General features: G+C 39.7%; 1 protein-coding gene across 6 annotated transcripts in view; it reads left to right on the forward strand.

The window, feature by feature from the left end:
• ATRX (ATRX chromatin remodeler) overlaps positions 1-22,406 on the forward strand; it is a 68,477-nt gene that overhangs the window by 19,389 nt on the left and 26,682 nt on the right. For all 6 annotated transcript variants that reach the window (XM_030228700.2, XM_050974581.1, XM_050974583.1 and 3 more), the window contains 11 exons: positions 1,592-1,701; positions 3,726-3,793; positions 4,702-7,676; positions 10,556-10,634; positions 16,596-16,726; positions 17,226-17,438; positions 18,980-19,073; positions 19,581-19,689; positions 20,310-20,489; positions 20,844-20,985; positions 21,366-21,475. In XM_030228700.2, coding sequence (XP_030084560.2) covers positions 1,592-1,701; positions 3,726-3,793; positions 4,702-7,676; positions 10,556-10,634; positions 16,596-16,726; positions 17,226-17,438; positions 18,980-19,073; positions 19,581-19,689; positions 20,310-20,489; positions 20,844-20,985; positions 21,366-21,475 — 4,211 coding nt within the window. The remainder of the gene's footprint in view (positions 1-1,591; positions 1,702-3,725; positions 3,794-4,701; positions 7,677-10,555; positions 10,635-16,595; positions 16,727-17,225; positions 17,439-18,979; positions 19,074-19,580; positions 19,690-20,309; positions 20,490-20,843; positions 20,986-21,365; positions 21,476-22,406) is intronic.

Raw genomic sequence — 22,406 nt, forward strand, 5'->3', positions numbered from 1 at the left:
AAGTAGTCTCTCTGTATTAATGAATTAGTGGTAGTTTAATTTCTTTGGATCATCATCATTTAGTAGTAACATGGTTTACAAAGGTTTGCCTCATAAATTCTCTCTTTTCCTGGTGCCAGCTTGCAGGTTTGAGGAAGGAGGCTGTAGTGCATCCCCTTGGTTGTGGAAAAGAGGGAGGAGGTTCAGGGCTTGCCAGGGAATATCATGTTCTCCCTGGGTTGGCTGGGCCCCTCAGTGATTCCTGCAGCAGGTTAAGTACTGTGGTGTGTGTCAGCCTTGCATTCTGTGCTGCAGAATGTGGGATTCTTTCCTGAGGAGTGTGATGGGATGGATGAGTTCATCACAGCAGCATTTGAAAGTGGGGCTTGAGCTGGTTTGGAGCTCCTGAGAGGGGCTTGCAGGTCCACAGGGTCTGCAGGGTGTGCAGTCAGGAATGGCTGGAGGGTGCAAACACATCCTGTATCCAGAATTTCACTGAGTTAGGAGCATGATCAGCTGTTTCACTGCCCCCTGAGCCATCTGAGGTTGTGCTTCAGCAGCAGATTGCTGGGAGCGTGTACTGTGTCCTGAGAATGTTCCTTTAGTTCCTTAACATGCTGGTGTTGGAGCTTGGTTCTTATTCTGGGGTAGTGATTATTTAATTAAAAAAAAGAAAAAATACAGGCTCTGTACTCAGATTGCAATCGTTAAATTCAACTGTTTGAGTTAATTTCCTTATTAATTTAATCACTGAGCATGACAGCAAAGGACAAGTCACAGTTCAGTGATCTCTTACCAAACCTGTATCTGCTTGATCCAAATTGGCCTTTTGGAAGTGCAGAACTTTCACCAGTGATTTTCCTTTTTCTGCTGTTGAAAACAAAAAAAATCTCCAAGTATTAATTAAGAGTCTGGCATGGAGTGAGCCTGCCAGGCCCAAGTTCATCCCTTCTGAAGTGAAATGGGGGGTGGGTGTTAAAAAAAAAAGCTTTTTTGACCAAATGTAGATGCAGCAGCAGGGTGGTGCACACACCATGGGAGCAATCAGCATGGGGAGAACATGTGGATTACAGCAAAAGTAGTTTCAGAAAAATCCAAAAACCACTGGCAAGAAGGGAACAAAACGTGAGAAAATGTTTTTCAGTCACTATTACAGGGTTTACTTGCATTTTCTATCAGTTTTCTGTATTTTTCTTTGAGAAGCTAAAACTGTTAAATAAATATCATAATACAAACATAAATTGCAGTGGTATTTGTTGAATAAGATTAAATGGGGAAGGTTGTCCAGAATATCAGAGCTGCTCTGAAGGAACTTTAGTGATGACTCTAATTTAGGTGTGTTTCCATGAGGTGACCAGTTAACCCAACTTAAACCTCTCAAAGGGAAAGAATTGTGCCTTGAGACCAAGTGCAGCATAAACATCAGGGGAAAATTCAGTCTTAAAATGGCAAATGATTACAGAAAGATTTCTCTGGTGCTGGGTGGTGCAGAAACAAAGGCCTATGAAAAACCTGACAGGCCAGAATATTGCAAGAAAATGCAATAGGTATATTCAGATTTCTTAAATGAGAATGAAGACAATTAATGTGTTGTTTGTAATCCTCTCCCTAGAAGAAGGACTCCATGGAATTGTGAGCTGTACAGCTTGTGGGCAGCAGGTGAACCATTTTCAAAAGGATTCCATTTATAGACACCCTACACTGAAAGTACTTATTTGTAAGGTATGTGGTAAACAGTTCTGTTTGGTTTTGTTTCAAAATGTCATATAAGTTGGTTTGGGTGGGATTTTTGTGGGAGTAATTCTTCTTCATTAGTTGACAAAGCTTTCAGTCATTAGCTGTTACAATTAAGGAAAATAAAAGGAGGGAAAAAAAGCAAATATACTGATGAGTTCATATTTCTTTTTTCTTATATGCCAGTTAAACTGGTGGTGGTTTCTTTGTTATTTACTTCTACAGCTTTAAGGGTACAATCTTGGTGAATTTTTAATGTAAAACGATCTGTCTGAAATTTCTGCCTACTCATAATGTATTTTAAGAACAGCTTCAAGTCTGCAGCTCCTGGTAAAACATTCCATGTAAAACAGCACTGAAATAAGGAGCAGAAAAGCAGCTTCAAAGCCATCTCTATTTCTGCCAGCTTTTGGACTGTTTTAAGCTATGGCAGCTTTGCAATGCTGGTCTAGTCCATAATCTGAGTCTTCAGCTGTGTGGCTTCCTGGTGGCTCCACACAGGCCCTGAGTTGGCAGCAGAGGGAAGAGGTGGGACAGGGCAGGAAGGAAATGTCCCTGCTTCCTGCTGTGGAGACCTCTGTTAACTTTCAAAGGGCTGCAGAGATCTCTCTTGCATATTTCTCTAGTGGTGGAGATTTTGTAGTTATAAGATATTGCTAAAAATAGAGATACTGTTCTGTGTTATAATGTACATGGAGCATTTCCCTGCTCTTCCTCTTCCTCCTCCTCCTCTCCAGCTCCTCATTAGTGTTACAAACTCAGCCATGTCCATCTAGGCTGGTTCTTCTCTGCATTCTGGCTTGTTTCTTATACAAAATGTGCTTTAGAAAAATCAGCTCACAAGGTGACCTTTTCCCACCTCCACTGGAGTCCCTGGCCTTGCACACCCATGTTCCTGCAGTGTGACCAGTGACCTGGGTCATTTTTGGAACCTGGTCAGGCTGTTGGGCTCAACAGCAGCTCTTGATTGGGAGCTCTGCTACCTGAATTACATCAAGAGTTGTTCCCCTTGATTTTCTCTGGTTTTACTGACTTGAGCCTGGCCTTATTTGAATGTGAGAGTGAGAAATGGAAGCCCCTCATCTCCAGCTCTTCCATTATTTCTCTGCCTAGTTCTGCCCTTATTTTTCTCCTACTTAGGTAAAAGTCCCATACCTGAGAAACTTTTCCTTTGGCTGTGAATGTTCCATTAAGTTTCTAAACATCAGATTATACTGGGGTTTTATGATGATTTTGGTTGTTTGGATAGTTTAGTTGAACAGATGTGCAAGTCTGTTCCAGATAATGGGGCATCATCCTTGTCAGTTCAGATGATGAGGCCTCTTCTGCATTCTGAATTGTATTAATGCCTGCTCAAAGTAGAGCTGCAAGTCTGGGAGAGCATTCTTCAGTAATAGCTGGGAAAAAAAATGACACCGACCTTCAAAATTTGGTGTCAGCAATTCAGCAGCTGAAGCCATCAGTACTCCTGGCTGAGTCATTTGTATTTTTTTTATTACCATTACCAAATTTTCAAATGATAATGCTTTGTTTGCACCTGGAAATGGAATTCTTGGATGTTAACATCATGATAAATGCTGAAGACTTTTTAATCTAAAGCTTTATGGCATCAGATGGTAACATAAGGAGTATCCAGCTGAAGGTTGTAATTTATGTGGGATTAATTGTGTCAGGGAGGATGTAGTGTTGACTTACCTAGGAAATAGATGGAAGAATCATTCAGACTGGAGAGAAGTATTCAACTGATGTTCTAAAATACACAAATATGCAGCCATTAACAAAAGCCTGTTAAATTTTCCAACAAACTTTGAGCCATCTAAATAAGTAATGGTTTGGAACCATGAAAGATGTTTTTTAGATTTAAACAAATGTATAAGGCTTACAATGCTGAAGACCTTGCAGCTGCTGCTTTTGCTGGCTTGCTTCTAATGCATGCTGAAATCTAATGAACTGCTGAAGCCCAGTTGAAGAGATTTAATAAAGAATTCCTTGTCCTCTCTCTTTCTTTACAGACTTGCTACAAATATTACATGAGTGATGACATCAGTCGTGATTCAGATGGGATGGATGAACAGTGTAGGTAAGTGTGCAAAAACTGCAGTGTGTGCAAAAACTACAGTGTGTGCAAAAACTGCAGTGTGTGCAAAATGGGCAAGTGTACAAAAACTGCAGTGTGTGCAAAATGGGCAAGTGTACAGAGACTGAACACCCACAGCTCTGCTGATTTGGGGGTCTTTTTTCTTGCTGTTGTGACATTATTGACAAGTAAACACAAGTACATAAGAGCTGAATCAACAATTATTTGTCAGCAAGAAATACTGAACCTCATGATTTTTTTAACTGTTTGTTTTTGTAATAAGAGGAAAATATTTTTAAAGAAATCTAATAAGAAACACTTGTAAGAGATCACATTTCTAGTTAAATAACATGCCACCTTCCTAGCTCCTTGAAGATAGTGCTAAAATCTGACATTGTAAACTTTGTGAGCCTGATAAACTCAGTTCTTCAGATGCATCTCCCACTTTTGAAATATCAAAGAACTTCTCTGTCCTTATGTCAAATATCTAAATGTGTAATTCAGTAAAAATTGTGCAGTCTGTGGTTTCTATGAGCTTATTGTCCACCACTTTTCAGTTTTGTGTACTGCAGTAGTAATATATGAGTTAGGACTAGAAAGACGGAAGCTCATTAATTTTGCTGTAAAATAAATCACAGATTTTCAGAAGAAACGGGGAAAATAAGATTTAATTAATTTTTTCTCTTCTTTAAACAAATCAATGCTGAAATTCTGTTTAAAAATTCCTGACCCTTTCAGCTCTGTTAATCTAAAACATGAATTTTCTGACTCGGCAATTCTCCAGTGAGCTTTTCAGTAACAGCTTCAAGTAATGGATATCTGTTCATCACCTGAATTTTTAAATATGTGAACTTAATAATGTGTCACCTTGCGTGGAGACAAAACTCTTACCTTTCTCAATCTCATTGCAGGTGGTGTGCTGAAGGTGGAAATTTGATTTGCTGTGACTTTTGCCATAACGCCTTCTGTAAAAAGTGCATTTTGCGCAACCTGGGCCGCAAGGAGCTCTCGACCATCCTGGATGAAAACAACCAGTGGCACTGCTATATTTGCCATCCAGAGCCTTTGTTGGACTTGGTCACTGCATGTGACAGTGTCTTTGAAAATTTAGAACAGTTACTTCAACAAAACAAAAAAAAGATGAAAGTTGAAAATGAAAAAAGTAAAATATATGACCACACAGTCAAGTTTTCTCCAAAGAAAAATAACGCAAATTGTAATGGGGAAGAAAAAAAATTAGATAATTCCTATTCAGGTTCACTAACATATTCTTATAAAGCACTAATGGTGCCAAAAGACTTGCTTAAGAAAACAAAAAAACTGATTGAAACTACAACAAATCTGAATTCTAGCTTTGTAAGCTTTTTGAAAAATGCTGCAGAAAATGTAGAAATAAGCCCAACTGTGCAACTGTGCCAGCTGAAAGCTTTTAAATCTGTGCTGAGTGACATGAAAAAAGCTCATCTGTCACTAGAAGAAGGCCTGAACCTGGAGATTCAAGCATTGAATGTTAAAATCAAAGAGAAAAATACCAAAGAGAAAAAAAACGAGGTTAGACCAGAAAAAAATGAGGTGAAAAAAGATGAAGGAAAGGAACATGTGGCATTAAAAGAGGATGACGCCGCACAGACACCGAAAAAAGTCGTGTCGGAGCAGCCTGACAATGAGCCCATGGATCAAAGTGTTCCCTCAGTGGAGCAGACAGATAACAAGGCAGCTCCTGGGGAAGAGAAAAAGTCTGGCAGAAATGAAGAACCGCAGTATGAGCCCAACAGTACAGAGGCTTTAGACATGGATATCGTGTCCATCCCCTCCTCCGTTCCTGAAGATATTTTTGAGACTCTGGAATCTGCTATGGAGATTCAGATGCCGTCAGATGAGCAGGACAGTGGAAACACAGCAGCAGATCCTGAGGCTCCAAATTCAAATACAAAAGTGAACACTCCTGTGAAGGACACCAAAGGTGGTACCAAGCTAAAATCGTCGGCTAAAGGAACAAAAGAACTGATTGTAAAATTGACTCCTGTTTCCCTTTCGGAGTCCACAGTTAAAGCTGAAGATCAGGACAACAGCCTAGGAAAGGACAGTAAAGAGGTTGATGCATCTAAAGAGGTTGATGCATCTAAAGACGTTGATGCATCTAAAGAGGTTGATGAATCTAAAGAGGTTGATGCATCTCAACCTGGGGCAGCAAATTCTGATTGTGGAAAACAGAACCACAGTGCCGGCAGCGAGCCCTCCACAGAGAACGACGCCGTGCCCGTGGAGGACTCGGATCTCCGGAGGTCACCGCGTGTCAAGACCACCCCACTAAGGCGCCCCACGGACATCAGCCCCCTGACATCCAACTCAGAAGAGGACAGCAATGACACGAGCAATGAAAAACAGAAGAGGAAAGCATCCAAGCAACCCAGGAAGAAAAACGATAAAAGAAATACTTCTGACAGCGCTGCTGATGGTCCCAGTCCTAACAAACTTTCCAAATCCAAAAAGCCATATGACTTAGATCACAGCTCAGACTCTGATGAGGTGCCAGCTGTCCTGAAAGAAGCAGGGATGATGAGTCGCAGCTCCTCAGACAGCGAGAGCAACAGTGAAGCACCAGCAAAGAATCAGAAGAGTTCGGATTTTCAAAAGAGTCAACCAGTAAAGGATGAAAATGGGAAACGAAAAAGGAAGAGTTCCAGTTCCGGTTCAGATTTGGATGCTAAAAGAGGCAAATCAGCCAAAAATGCTGCTGCTGCTAAAAAGAAACGACAAGACTACTCTGATTCTTCAAACTATGATTCTGAGTTGGAAAAAGAGATACAAATGTTGAGTAAAATTGAGGCTGCAAAGAAACCGAAGAAAAAATTCTCAAGAAAAGATGATAGTTATGATTCCTCTGAAGAAGAGCAGAGGAAAAAAGTAAGCAGTAAGAGGAAGGTAAATCTGAAGAAGAAGAGAGGTAAATCTTCTGAAGAAGATGATGATGGTGAGAAGTCTTCTCCAGAGAAGGAAATTAATCACTCTCCTAAAGATAAAAAAATGGGTACGAGGTCAGCTGCTAAGGACAAGCTAAGCAGAGACTCAAAAGAAAAATCTGCAAAGGGAAAACAGGATGAGTCATCTGATGCTGAGAAGTCTTCACTGGAAAAAGAGGAGAGTCCTGAAGTTAAGAAGAAGAAGGATCTGAAAAAGAAAAAGGCACAGGATGATTCTTCTTCTGAGAGTACTGAGAAATCTGCAAAGAAAGAGCACAAGTTGGAGTCTTCAAAAGACAGACTCAAGAACAAAAAAGGATCAGAAAGCAAAGCAAAGAAATCTGAAAAATTAAAAAAGAAAGGTTTCAAGAAAGAACAAGACGATTCCTCATCTGATCTTGATAAGTCATCTGCAGAGAAAGGAAGTAGCAATTCTTCTGAAAACGACAAAATTAAAAAGGAACCTGTGTTTACAGAAAAGAGAAAATTGAGAGAGAGAGTAGCTAAAAGAGTACACATTGATTTATCCTCTGATACTGAGAAATCTCCCCAAAAAGAGGAGAGTTCTGATGATGATGCCATGCGGCGTAAAAAACGAACTGAAACGAAAGAAAAGAGGAAAATAAGCCACAAAAAGAAGATTTCCAAGAAAGAACAGAATGACTCATCCTCTTCTGATGAGGAGTCTTATGAAGACACTAAGAAAAAGGTTAAAAGAGGATCAGTAAAAGAAAGTAAAAAGAGCAACTTAAAAAAGAAGGTGGCAAAAAAGAAGGTGGTTGTCACTTCCTCTTCCCCGTCTGATAAGGAGGAAAATGATGATCAGAATTCCACAGGCGACGGAAGCAGCGACGAGCAGAAGATCAGACCCGTGACTGAAAGCTTGATGCTGTCTGCTGATGCAGGATTTTGTCAGTCATCAGGTGTGCCAAAGTTGTTAATTTGGGTGACATTTAATAATCTAGAAGCAAAAAACCCTCATCAGCTGGTAATGATACATTTAAGTGTTTGCAGCCTGGCGGGTTTTCTGATATGGATTTGAAAGCACCTGTTGTAAAGTTCCCTTCCAGCCAAACTATTCTGTGGCTGTGAGATTCCACAACTTCAGATTGTGCAGCTTGTGCCTTGAGGGAAAAAATGATGTCACTGTAAATGCAGGTGCTTTGGAAACTCCAGGCAATATTTACAACAGGTACTGCCTTGCAGTCCAGCTTTCCAAAGCCTGGCCCTTGCCTCACCTGCCCAGGGACTACCTAGCAGTAGCTGGTTGGAAGGAGTAGGTAATAAAAATAGTAGATAATGTGAACTCACATTTATCACCTCCTGTCTGTGCACTGGAGGTGATGCTGGAGACCTGTGGCATTGCGATACACATTTAAAAATCAAGTAGATGATTTTTATGCCTCCCAAGAGCCATGTAGGCTTAGAACAGCTACTTAGAAATCTGCCATTGTTTTCATATGTGCAGATAATACTGGCACTTTTAAGGCTTTTCCATGAGTGCTGCCTTATCAATGTTTTCCCCAGTGATGTCACAGCTGGGGGAGATTGCAGATAATTCATGATTTGCATAGTAACAAATTGGTTTTTTTGCATATGGTCACTGCCACAGCCATTGAAACTCTCCTACAGACAGTTAATTGATGGCACTCAGTGACAGTTTTCAGCACCACTGAACCATCAGTGAAAATGCCTTAACAATTGAATTGCTCATGTACAGTTCATGGACTTGGCATTGAAATGGCCCAGGAGGTGAAAGGTGGTTTTAATTTGTCAGAAGAATTTGTCTGAGGCATTGGGAGCTGTTTCATTTGTAGGTCACAATGGAATGATTAGGTCATTATTGGAGAGATGGATAGCAGGGTACAAACTGAACAAGGTTGTGGTGTGGCATGATTGACAGGAGAGTTTGAGAGAAAAGTGGCTTGTTTTAGGCTGCAGACAGAATGCTAAAAATTGAGTGTCTGCATTTCTGTCTGCAAATCACCTCACGGGCAGCTTTAGGGGGGGCTGGGCTGGATGTGTGCCCAAAGGATGAGAGGCAGTGGATACAGCATTTATCAGGGAAAACTGATAGAGATGCTGGAGTATTCTTACACTGAGCATGGTCAAAGCTTGGACCTGGCTGCCCTCCTGCACTTCAGAATCTTTGTCCTTGGAAATGCTCAAAACTTGACTGGCCGAGACCCTGAGGTAACTGACCTGACTTTGGAGTTAGCTTTGCTTTGAAGGTGGAGTTGGAGTAGAGCATGTCCAGATGTCTCATTCAGCTTTAGTTATCATTTCATTCTGTGAAATTCTGCCTGTGTTAGTGTATTTTCAGAGGAGAAGAATGTGGCCTTTGTCTGCAGTTTGCTTTTGGTTTAATAGGTGAATTAATGAAATAGTCTGTTCTGTGTCTGAATAAGCTGTGTGTTGTAGATTGATTGTGGAATTAGACTTAAGATCTGTTTTAACCAACCAAGGATACTTTTATTTATCTACATGAGAGACTTTCTGTGATCACCTTGGAGTGTGCCCCTTACAGCCTAGTGGTAATCCAGTCCTCCAGTCCCCACAGATAAAAAATAAACAGAAATTATGAATGGGGGGATCTCAGCTCATTGGGATTGTGAGGTTTCTTTCCCTTAATTTCACTGCCTAGCAGATTTGTCTGACTTGCATGCAAGATGAAAAAGAGAAAAAAAGCAAGGAGAGAGGCCTGGGAATGTGCTAGAAACAATCCAGATTCCTCAATCCAGCCAGGAGAGTGCAGAGGAGCTCCAGGGCAGGATTCACACTGTGCTGTTCCTTCTCTGCCACATGTCCCACACTGTTGGTCTTGATGTCCTTTGTACACGAGACAGTGCCATGTAGTGCTGCTGAGTTTGGATATTTGCAGTAAGGATAGCATGTGGAATTCTCAAAATACAACTCTTTACACACACTCATAGTGTGAAAGCAAAAATAGGAAGGGTTGGTGTTCTCCAGTATTTCCCTCCTGGCAGCAGGGCAACCCACAGGCTTGGGATGCAGTTCTGTCCTCTGTTTGTTGTGCCTTCTTTTCAGTTTGCACAAACTCACTCGTGAGCTTCTGACAGAGCAAATAACTTCTTAGGGAACTTATTTCTGATTCCTGAGTAGAGCATTTAGTCTCTTATGTTGTGGTGTAAAATCCCAAATTTGCAGTGTGTAATTAGGAACAAGTTGCAGGTAGTAGTGAGCAAAACTGAAAAAACAAGATTTGTTGCCGTGATATTTTCTGAAAAATCCCTTTGCCAGGATTTTGCTCCTGAGAAGTTGAGAAGCCTCAGAGGAAAAGAAAAACAATAATTATCTGCTGCTGTGGAATGCAGCAGGTGCATCTTTGATTGGTCCATGTTGGTTGTTTCTAGTTGATGGCCAATCACAGTCAGCTGGCTCAGACTCCCTGAGAGTCATGAGCTTTTGTTACCATTCCTTTCTGTTCCTTGCTAGCCTTCTGATGAAATCCTTTCTTCCATTCTTACAGCATAGTTTTAATATATCATTTTCTTTTAATATAATATATATCATAAAATAGTAAATCAGCCTTCTGAAACATGGGGTCAAGATTCTTGTCCCTTCCCTTGTCCTGGGACCCCTGCGAACAGCACCACAAAGATTTATTTTTGTTTGTCAAGACAGGTAACTGGTAGAAAAGTGGTATCACCAAGCTGTTTTCAAATGGGGATTGTTGATAGAAATGCAGTTCATACCTTGTATTGTTTATTGTGCTGTCAACTATTGTTTACTCTTGTATTTACACTTACTAAAGTTTTCTGTTGGGCTTTTTTTTTTTCAGGAGATGAGGGAGATGCTCTAGCAAGGACTATCCCAATGGAGGAGGAGGAAGATGATGATGATGACGACCCTGAGAATAGGTATGATACCCTCCATAAGGACTTAAAAACGATTAGAGCACAGCCTAGGCGTGGGCGCGAGCCGGCGCAACGGAGGAGCAAGCAGGTGGTAAAAAGCACGGCTGCCTGCCCGGTAAAGACTCGCTCACGGGCCTCCTGCAAGTGTGAACATGGGGCCAGAAAACAGAGGCCCAGAGCCAGGAATGCAAAGCAAATGTTTAGAAGTGGTAGAGCCAGGAATGCAAAGCAAATGTTTAGAAGTGGTAGCTGACACACCTGGCTGGGGGGTGTTCCAGAAGCGCTGCAGCGCTGTCCCGCTGTGGCTCCGGCTGCTTGTGGGAGGGTGGGGACAGGGATCATGCAGGCAGGGCAAAAGCTGCTGCTGCTAAATGTGAATTTCAGCTAGTTGTGGGGAGTAGAAGGGGACAGTACATCTGTGCAGTATGCAGTGCTGCAATATTTTCAGAATGAATTTGGTTATTACTGTTGCTTAATATGCTTTTCTAATTGAAACGCCTTTTCTCAATAAAGAGAAAGCACAAATGTGGGAAAAACCATATTAGATATTTTCAGCTGTTAATTTAACTGAGTTTTAATCCACTAAAAAGTACCTGAAGTGAATAATGTGAGTTAAGGCCATGATTCTATAAGCACTGTGCATAGGCTCAATTGGTATCAAAGAGACTAATTATATATTTTAAGTCTTTGCATAGATATTTTCAGAATTGTGGCTTATATGTATTGCTTCAGTTTGGAATTTAATAAAAAAGAGTCACTGTAAGATACAGTTAGCTGAGACATGTCATATTTTACCAGTACCATTGTAGCTGTCAAAATCAGCCTGGCTAGAAATGTAAAAGCTTCATTTCCTAAATGCACAACATGAAGTGTCACTCAACTGGAGCCACAGGTTCTTTTGGAAGTTACTGTAGTTAGACTGATGAGCTGCTCAACAAATTTTTATACAGTGTTTCAGAAACTGATTTTTTTGTTGTTGTTGTTTTGGCCATGTAGCATGTGTGGGACCAGTTGCTGGTGGAGTCTTTTTCTGCTTCTGAGCCTTACTAGTTTAGAATATGGAATCCTTGTTTCACAGAGTTGTATGTTTTGAGATGTGGCTGAAGTAAATTTTAAAAACACTGTTTTCTGTCCTTTGAGGACCTCAGTTTGGCATCACAATGCTGCTGCTGAATTAGTTCTTGTGTGTTTTCAGTCATCAAATTTAACCCAGTAATTCAGCTCTTTAAAGAAAGATGCTTTTTAGGGACTTGACAGCACAGGGTCATAAGCAGAACATGTAAACTTCAGTGTAACAAGATTTATTTAAAATCATGCTTTAATTTCAGTCCTGTTTTAATTCATTTTTTTCTTTTTCTTTTTTCTTTTTGTGGTTGTGAGTTTCTGGTTAACTAAACCAATACACTTTTGTCAGAAATTCAGTATTTACTGCACAAACATTTCTGACAGAACTCAATCATGATTTAGATTAAGAGCTATATTGGGAAATAAATGAACCTAATTGATAACAAACAGTAATATAAATTTGGGCTTTAAAAATCAGTTTCTGTACTTTGTTTTAAAGCTGCCTCTTTGTTAAGATTTTATTTAGGAGACCTTTTGAACATCTATTTATGAGATGGGGAGGTATTTTGTCAATAAACAGTGTTGTCAACCTTCAGACATGTTAACTGGTAATGCAGTCTGACTTTACCTTCATCATGTGTTGTACTTGGCACCAAAATCAGAGCTATAAACTGTAAAAAAATGGAACAAATTTCGAGAAGTTAAAAAGTTGTTCTTCTGTTTACTCAACACAAAGTGTTTAAATAGTTTACCTACTGATTCAGAGAAGTTGCCTATTTTCTTCCAGGCCAAAGAGGGTACCTGGTACCTGCTGGGTGTTTGTAGTGTGGGAACTCTCCTGTTTGCAAGTCTCTAGTTTAGATGTTCTGTTATTTGCATACCTGGGGATGTGCATGACATGAATATTGATAGCCTTGAAATCATCTTTTTGCCAAAATGCAATATCCAAGTGGGTCATACTATGCTATACAGTGCTGTATGCTTTCATCTTCTGTTGTGTAACTATTATTGGTCCTTCTGATCTTTTAAATGGTACTGTTTGATATGTTTGCAGTAGTTCTGTTTATTAAGAAGTTAATAGTGTATTAAATGCAGAATGCCTTTAAGTATTTGATGGTTACAATAAATTTTTGTAAAACGTTTTTCTTGTCCAAGCATTTAATTTAATCCAACTCTGACAGCTTGAAAATCAGCCTCTTCCAACAAAGACAGCACAGTATTTAGAACAAAGTGTTTGGCAGTTTTCACTCATTTTTTTTAGACATGTATGACATTTCATCCAAATATTGATGTCTTAAAATATATTTTAAAGGGTTCTGAATTTTCTAGTAGTATCCTGAAGGCCCATTTAAAGCAGGAGTTCTCTAGCTGGAATTCTAGTGGTTTTTATTAGCCACATCCCGCCATCCTTCCCCACCCAAGGGCTTGTTTCAGGCAACCTTACTTCTACATATAATTAGTAGGTATTTATGAACACTGAGTGTGAGTTGATGGAATCTAATTGGTAATAAAACATCACAGTCATGAACGAAAATTTAAAATCATGGCATTTTAAGAAAAAAGATTTTTGCAGTGGTAGCATTGTCTCACCAAGATTTTGAACAATCCCACTGTACTGGCACTGTAAAATTCTTGAACAAGAGTGGTGCAAATTACCATGGGGGCTTAACTCCACAGCATGAGAGGCTGCACTTACTGTTCCAGTTTGCTGCAAGGTCTGAAGGAGCTTTTAAAGTAGTCCTGCAGTGTAACCAAGCAACCCCTGGGTGATTTCCAGTCTGTCTCTTGTGAAAACTCTTTTCTTTTAGCACGACTTAAAAAATCCATAGTAATCAATTCATTGTTTAGAAATGTGTTCTGCTGGGGCTGTTCTTACAAATGGGGAATATCTTTAAATCCCAGTTGCTACAGAACTGTGCATGTGTGCTATCATTTTATTCTAGTTGCTTTGTGTGTCCTGGTTGAGGCTGCAGCCCCATTCTGTGAGGCACTGGCTAAATGTGTGTTCATACAGATGTCACCATAAATTTAGATAAGATGGAGTGGGGCAGCATGACATGCTCAAGGTCTCAGCAGATCAGTGCAAGAAAGAGTAAAATGCAGGGATTTTAAAATACTATTTTATTTTTTACTTTGTTTTTTTACTGCCTGAAACCCTGTGCTGGAGGTCATATGGCTCTCTGTGCCTCTTAACTAAATCCATTGCTGGTGCTCAGCTGTTACATCTGAATGGCCAAGAATCTTTTATATCCTTGACCTGAGTAAATATTACAGTCCCATTGGATTTCCTTGGTTTTCTCTAGAAGAATATGAGTGAGGGAATTTTCACACTATCGTGGGTTGTTTTTCTTACTGCTATTAATGCACATACTAAAATGTTAAAGCTACCATGTGAAGTTTCTTAGCTGAGAAACCTGGTGACTTTAAATGGGTTTTATCATAAAATAGAAATATGATGTGTTATCCTGGTCAACATCTATTGTGGTTTAATTTAAACCCAGCTTCCAGAGTCCTGTACTCAGTTTATAATAATTCATGTAAACCATTTGTTACATCAGTCATTTGTCAATGTGCATTTACAAGGCCTAATCTCTTTGGGTCTGATATTGCTTACACTGATCATTCCTATCAGATGTGTAGTTAATTAAAAATGGGCTTCTTTTAAATCCTGACCATAATAATGTCTCACTTTTTTGGCCTGAGTTCACACCAGTAAATGCATTGAAGGAAATGCAGCTTTTCTCACTAACAAACAGTCCCATCTCAGTTTGGTTGCAAGTGGTTAAGTCTTTATCCTAGATAAAAAACAGGACTTATTGTCTATCACAGCAATAACTTCTTAATCAGTATTATTACAAATAATTAGAAACTAATCAGGTTACCCAGTCTGGTGGTTGGTTATGCTGGTGATTAATAGGAAAATGAGATGGTAGGTTTTGTGCATGGTCTTTTTAGGTGTTAGATACATTTGCTGTTTCCTATAGCTCTTAAAAAACCAGATACTTCATTAAAGAACAGATGAAAATGAAGGTCTTGTTTTGCTAAGAACCAAAGTCAGCCTTTTAAAGGTGACTTGTGTAGAGGTAAGTATTGCCATCCAGAAGATCTGTTAACTTTGCTAATGCACTTGCCAGAATAAGTCAAAGGTAGGACTTCAGGATTCAATTTCTTTTTTTTTTTTTTTTTCAGATCTTTTAGATTTTTCCTCTTCCAAAACTCTGGGTTTTTATTAAACAAGAAGAGCAGCCAGACCACTGCTCTCTGCATTTTCTGGAGTAGGAGTCAAGGTTAATAATTTAGGTTAAAAGCTGTTCAAGGGAAGCCAGCCTGTGACATTCCAAGCAGTTTCCTTTTGAAGAAAAAATTCTGACCATTAAGAGATGGAAGAAATATAATCTGAGTTTCTTATATGAGGAGCTGTTTATTTCTGCTGCTGTTACACATGGTCTGCTGGGTTAAAAAAAAAAAAAAATCAACATTTAACCAAATCCTAAATCCCTTTTCCAAATATCCTCTGGGAGGACCTAATGCAAAAAGCATTTGGAAGAGGATGTTACTTATCTGGGGACTTTAGTAAGTTTTCTTTGGGTTCATGCTGCGATTTCTTGATAGATGGGGAATTAAAGTTCTCCAAGGGTGCTGCTTGGTAAAGTTTTAATCAGCTTTTTCTTCTCAAGAGAGAGGGGGAGGAGGGAGTGTTTTGGATGCTGATGGATGGTCTGGCTCACTGAACAATCTGAAATGTTTATTAAACTATTTTGCTTCCATCTTTTAATAATGACTGAATATAAATTAGTGCAAGAGCGTTTGTTAAAACTGCACTGTTGCTCAAAAATTATAAAATACTGTGTGGAGTGTCAGGAAGGATAGCTTGGGAAGAGTGCCTTTGAAAAATGATTATGTTTTAGGGACACATTGCAGGCTGGAAAATGAAATACTGATTGTTAGAAGCCCATTTTTTAGTGCTCCATAGAAGCAGCAGCTCAGTTTTCTGGTGGATGGGAAGTTTTGCTTGTGAGATTCCTGTTCCTTTGCCATTCCCAAGTGAAGGCTGGCTTGTGGTTCAGTTCCATGGCTTTTGAGCTGTTGTTTTGACTGGAGTGAGAGCTTTCCCATCCTGAACTATGTACACACAGCATCCATTAATTCTCCCAAAAGGCAAGACAGATGAGGTTTCACCTAGGAAACACATATTTCATTTAAAATGGATGAAAGAAGACTGTAGTATTCCTGATAGTTATACGAGGAAGATCTGGTTGGTTTTTTTCCCCCTGGAAGTACAAGTACTCTAAGTCCACTATTTTCTGGTGCTTTTTGCATACCTGCCTTGGGTAGACTCAGAAGATTTTTATGTTGCAAGTGCATGTAAAGAAATAATTTTTCCATAGTCACTTGTGCATTGGCTGGAAACTTATTCTGCAGTGAAACCATGGAGAGCTGAGTGGACAGTTTGTGGAGCAGGAAATAAGATGATGATTTTTATCTGAAATTCAGGTCCTGTAGTGTTGGTCAAATTTTTGGGTATAAACACAGAAGGGTTTTTGCAAGAGCTGCTGTAAGGCAAGTGCTTGTGGTTAGTTATCCAGATAGACCATGAATAAAATGAAATCTCTAAGTCTGTGCACTTTATAACCATTTCAAGTCTGCTTTAAGCAGGCAACTTCTCTTTTTAAGAAGCTTTATTACAAACCTGCTTTCTAAAAGTCACCACATTACATTTAATGTGAGATTTTTGCTGATAGATCCTGTCTTGCCACAATGACTTTTCATCATGTGTCTTTTTTTTTTGTTCAGCTTTCAGCCCTTTTTTTGAAGTTCTGAATGGTGTAGGATTACACTTGTCGTTCATAGATTTACTTGAACAATGGAATAAATAGTGTTTTCTGTTTTACTTCAAAGAATTGCCAAGAAAATGCTTTTAGAAGAAATCAAAGCCAATCTTTCCTCTGATGAGGATACGTCTTCAGATGAGCAGCCGGAGGAAGGAAAGAAGAAACCTGCAAAGCAAACTGAGACCACAGGAGATGATGGTAAGCACCAAAAAGCATCTGGGGAAAAGTGGTGCTGTGGCACCTGGCACGATTTCAAGGGTCACTTGGGAAAATGATGATTGTTAAAATTCTCAGCAAAAAAATATTGCTGATTTTGATGTGTAGTTGCCACTTAAAAGCCGACGTGCGTGGTCATGGGGATTATCATCTCTTTTAGTCTTCTCTTTGTTTATTTTTTTGTTGTAGTCTGGGTTTTGTAAGCAATTAAGAAGTCCTGGGGGTTTGTGAGGGGTTGTTATCCATACGGAACAGTGAGTCCTGCAAGTGCACAGGAGAGATTTGGCTGACACAGCCATTGGAACAGCCATTCCAAGCATTCAGGCAGTGGGAAATGCTAAACATGGGAGGAAACTGATATGTTGGTGCTTGGAATTCCCTGGAAAAGCACAGGATTTAGGCTAAATTTATTCAGATTTTAATTCTTGTAAGATAAGAAAGTGACTGGTATGCATGTGGTACTGACTCTTCTGTGTGACAGGAGAGAAGGAGAAGGAAGACAAGAAGTCAGAAAAGGAAGAAGCTAATTCTGAGTCAGATTCAGAGGAAGAAGAAACATCCAAGAAGCCCAGATACAGACACAGACTGCTGAGGCAGAAGCTCACTGTGAGTGATGGGGAGTCTGGAGAAGAAAAGAAGGTGGTGAAACCAAAAGACAAAAAAGAAGGGGCAAAGCGCAGAAATAGAAGGAAAGGTACATGATCCACATCTAATTTCTTTTTTTTTTCTTTTTTTTTTTTTTTGGTCATAAAAAGTACTTGCTTCTGTAAAATAAATCCAGAGCTTGTCAGAATGAAGATCTCAACCTTTGTGATTTTAAAATCTCTGTCTAAACTTCCTTGTGTATGAAATCTAGCATTCCCTTATCTTTGTTTGATAAATAGTTTTATTTGAAATGTCAAATACAAGGGCAGCTCTCTCCTCTGCTGTATCCTTTGAATTGGATTAATCCTGTGGAATCTTAGAACATCCATCCTAAACAGCAGAGGCAAGGCCAGGATGCCTGAATTTGGGAAAATCAGTCTTGTCCTTTGTGTGATTTCTCTCTTGGAGTGGCAGTAGTGCATGAGCAATGTGTCCATGCTGGAGTTGCAGTGGAGCAGGCTGGAGCTGAGCAGCAGATGGCACTGTGAAATGAGCCTGGCCTGCCCTTTCCTTGGTGCAGGAACAAAGAACCTGGGGGTGTTTCCTGGTTTCCTGGAAAGGTGCACTGGGCTTTCCTGCTTTGTGTTGCACTAATGCCAGCCAGCTTTTCTGGTCTTCCACAGAATAAAAGATGTGGTTTGTTTAGAATTTTCCTCTGTGAAAATGCTCATTTTTATCTGCTTGCATTTCATTTTTTTCCTCCCTGATAGGATTAAAGCTCCACCTACAGCATTTCATACAGGAGGAGTAACTGTAAATTACCTATGAAGTAATGTGCAAGTAAGAGGCAGCCTAGGGTTCTTCAGTGCAGCCTTTGAAGCTGACTGCCCTCAAACACAATATATTTGATTTCAGTTTGCCATTTTTAGCCCTGTGTTATTAATGTTACCATTCCCCATGGATGTAGAACATCTCATGTTTTAAGCCTTGTCATTCATAAACCAGTTAAACTTTCCACTGTGTTCAAGGTCAGGCTGAAATTCAAGGTGTTAAATACCACACTGGTGTCTTCATTACCTAAAAATGTCAGGAACAGCTCCTCAGAGTGGTTGGGAGAGTCTTGCTAATGCTGCTCTTTTAGGTGTGTTTTTAATTGCTTTTTGAGGCAGTTTTGAGCTTGCATTACCTGAAGAAATGCCAAGCCATAAATGTAGTGATGCAGTTTTATATTTTGTGTGTAAATTAGAGCCCTTTTCTCATAGTATGGTTATAAAATGACCTGTAAAGCATTTGAAACAAAAACTTCTGTTTAACTAAAAATCACCTTTGGTTTTCTGAAGTTCCATACTGTTCCCTACAGTTCTCAATCATTTAATGCTCTCTTCCATTTGCTCCTAAAATAAATGTAGATGTTCATACATAAGGACCTCAAGGCTTGTGGCACAGTAAGCCACCCACCAGGACTCAGCTGGTGCTTAAGTTTTAACCTTTTCTTCTCTGTGCCCTTTCTATCTTCTCAATGTGGGTCCCATATTGTCTGGGATGAGTCCTGGCAGTGCTGGTTGCTCTGGAGCAGTTTGTTGTGCAGTGAGCAGCTGCTGCCTTTGTAGTGATACTCACCATGAAATAAATGCTGCTTTCTTTTCCAAGTGAGCAGTGATGACTCCAATGACTCAGAGTTCCACGAGTCTGCAGTGAGTGAGGAGGTCAGCGAGTCTGAGGATGACCAGAGGCCAAGGACAAGGTATGAACAAAGCTGAGCTGTGTTGATTTGGGGTTTTAATAGTGCAGGGAGATGCTAAAAGTTAAAACACTTTGGAACAGTTCTTAAAACCTTGATGATATTTGTCTGTAGGAATTATAGAATATTAATTTATTTTGCAACAAATGTGGGAATTTTGAATTTGTACCACAATAGGGGATACACGACAATTTGATGAGCCAGTACCAAAAAAAAAAAAAAAAATCAACAAAAAATTGGCATTTTAATGCCAAATACATCACTGTCACCTGGTGGATTGCAGTATTAAACTAATGCTTTATAGTTCTGAGATTCTGAAGGGTTTTCTCTTTGCTCTGGGTGTCCAGTGGGCTGAGCAGGAAGGAATTTAGAAGTCAGCTCTAACTGCACAAAAGGAGTGCATATCTTATTAATTAATAATGAGTTACTACTCCTCCTTGACCATTGTTTTTCAGTGAGGCAGAGGATTACTATGGTTAATCAGTAATACTGCCTTTTGTTTTTTAATAGATCTGCCAAGAAAGCTGAGGCAGAGGAGAACCAGCGCAGCTACAAACAGAAAAAGAAACGAAGGAGGATAAAGGTTCAAGAGGATTCATCGAGTGAAAATGAGAACAAGGTGCTCTGTCATGTTTTGAAGTAATAAATTGGGATTTTCTGTCTCTTCTGCTCAGGGTATCTCAAACACCTCTGCACAAAGTACAGTGAAAAAATTAAAGCTTTTCTCAATGTCAGTTCAGGCTAAAATTTGTAAGATGCCACCATTGTGGAGGTAAAACATTATGTTTGAACTAAAACTTTTCCTGTCTAGATCTTGATAAAAATGCATGATATTGAAGCAAATGGAATTTTTAATCTAAATGTAGATGAGACAAATTGTGGATTAAGGCTTTGGTAGTGTTGGAGTTTCTTTTCCTGTGTGGTGTAAGTAGGGGCTGCTCTGGTTTAGCCTCAGTATAACAGGAGAAAAAGTGCTTTATTAATGATCATTAGCTACTACCAAATGATAACAGTCCCTTCAGTATGGCCTTTGCACAGCTGGGCTTATCTTTTATCTCAGAATACTTTAGAGTGAAGGTGGCACTTCTTTTGTCAGACTTCTAAAAAAGGCATTTTTTTCTTATTAGCTGAACTTCACCTGTGTGTCTAAGAATTTCTGGGAGCTTGTCTAAGCAAGGAGGGTTTGGTGATCTTGCCATAATTTTCTTGCTAATGTGTATTTCACTTAATTTCTAATAGAGTAACTCTGAGAACGAGGACAATGATGACTCAAAATCTCCTGGAAAAGGCAGGAAGAAGATCAGGAAGATTATTAAAGATGATAAGCTCAGAACAGAAACACAAAATGCACTTAAAGAAGAAGAAGAGAGAAGAAAACGTATAGCAGAGAGAGAACGGGAGCGAGAGAAATTGAGAGAGGTATGGTCTGATTCTCTGTGAATTTCTGTCAACTTGAATTCCTGATGATGTTTAACTTCAGCCTCAATGCAATTTGATGAGTAATTTTTGAGAATCCTTTACATGCAGCCTTATAAGCCCCAAGTTTTGTCTGCAGTTTGACCTTGGTAAGTTTTATTTGACTGCTGTGACCTTAGAAAGTTGTTTCAGCTCCCTGCTGCTTCACTTCAGTGCCAAAGTTGTGATGCAGTAAAGAATTGAAGGTTTCTTTTTAGTAAATAAATTATTGCTTCCAGTTCTGGTGAATCTGAAGTGTCTCAGATGCTGGGGGTTACTCCTGTGAGAATATTCCTCTAATGCCTTTTCTGTTTGCAGGTGATAGAGATTGAAGATGCCTCACCTCTGAAATGTCCCATCACAACCAAGCTGGTTTTAGATGAAGATGAAGAAACCAAAGAACCATTAGTGCAGGTTCACAGGAGTATAGTGACCAGACTGAAACCACACCAAGTAGATGGTAAGGAAAGAGTTTAAAGGAAAAAAAGAATTCTTTTCTCTCCAGGGGCACAGCACCTTATGCAGGCTGAATGTGACTAATAAAAAACTCCTCCTGGTGAAACCAGAATGTGTCTTCTCATCTCCCTGTCCCCGGGATCAGGCAGTCTGCATCCTCACAGGAATATTTTCCAACCCAGTGGCCACATCTTCAATGAAGCTGTGAATATAATCAAGGCAAAGATCATCCCACATACACCCCACTGGGATGGGAATTGAATCAATAATTATCCTGACAGCTGCTTTCCTAACTCATGATCTCAGTGATCACAGCTGTCTCTTATTGGGTGAACTTCAATAAAATGAATGTTTAATCAGAAAACTTCCAATAATTTTCTTCAGGTGTTCAGTTCATGTGGGATTGCTGTTGTGAATCTGTGAAAAAAACCAAGACATCTCCTGGCTCTGGCTGCATTCTTGCTCACTGTATGGGCCTGGGAAAAACATTACAGGTAAGAACCAAAATTTATTTCCAAGGGTTGTGTAGTTCTCTTGCAACTCAGAACAAGAAAATAAATACAGCTGGTAGCGGAGAGGCTCCAGGAGCCTGTTTCTAAGTCTGTGGAATAATCTTAAGCAGGTTGTGTTTTTTTCTGTCCTTCTCATTCATTTTTTTTTTCCCTTAAATGATTTATTTTCTTGACTGTTTTAAAATTAATTTGCTGCTGCTGAAGTACAGGTTTATCAGATTTGGTTGGTTTTATTTTTAATGCCAGACCTTGTGTGAAGTCAGATGCTGGTGGGTTTGTGGGGGGTTTTTGAGTGGCACAGAGCTGAGGGTGCTCGGGGAACTGGGGTCTCTCATGGTATGACCAGTTCAGGCAGAGCTGGGGCTGGGGCTGGTGCACAGCAGGATTTCATCTCCAGCTCCAGCACATCTCAAAATGTGCTTTGCTTAGGGAAATGGGGGTGGCACACACAGTATTTTGACAGTCTGCAATTCTGCAGTACATTTCAAAAATCACCTTTGAAAGGTGTATTTTTACAGACTTGATCCCAGCTTAGCTGCTGTGGTTCTTGAGGAGTTAATCACACCTTTTAGTGGAGATCTGCAATGCTTTGCAGAGCTGTTGTGTAGGGCATTTTTCCACCTACACTTTACACACCATGTAGTCTGATGAAATACAGCAGAAGGGATTTTTATAGTGATCCAGATGTGTTAATGACAGTAATTTTGGCTATAACTTCTTGATAAATCAAAGAAAGCCATAGTTAGAAACATGTATCAGCATAAATGGTTTTGAGGGCTGGTGTATGAAGCTGAGGTGGTTGTTTTTTCCACATGTGTCCATTTGCCAGTCACTGCTCTGCTCTGTGATTGTTGCCATTTGTTTTTAGCTCTTAAAAGAGCTGAACCAGCCATGAGTTGTGGCAGACTTTGCC

The sequence above is a fragment of the Serinus canaria genome, chromosome 4A (genome assembly GCF_022539315.1).
Source record: "Serinus canaria isolate serCan28SL12 chromosome 4A, serCan2020, whole genome shotgun sequence".
Taxonomy (NCBI): domain Eukaryota; kingdom Metazoa; phylum Chordata; class Aves; order Passeriformes; family Fringillidae; genus Serinus; species Serinus canaria.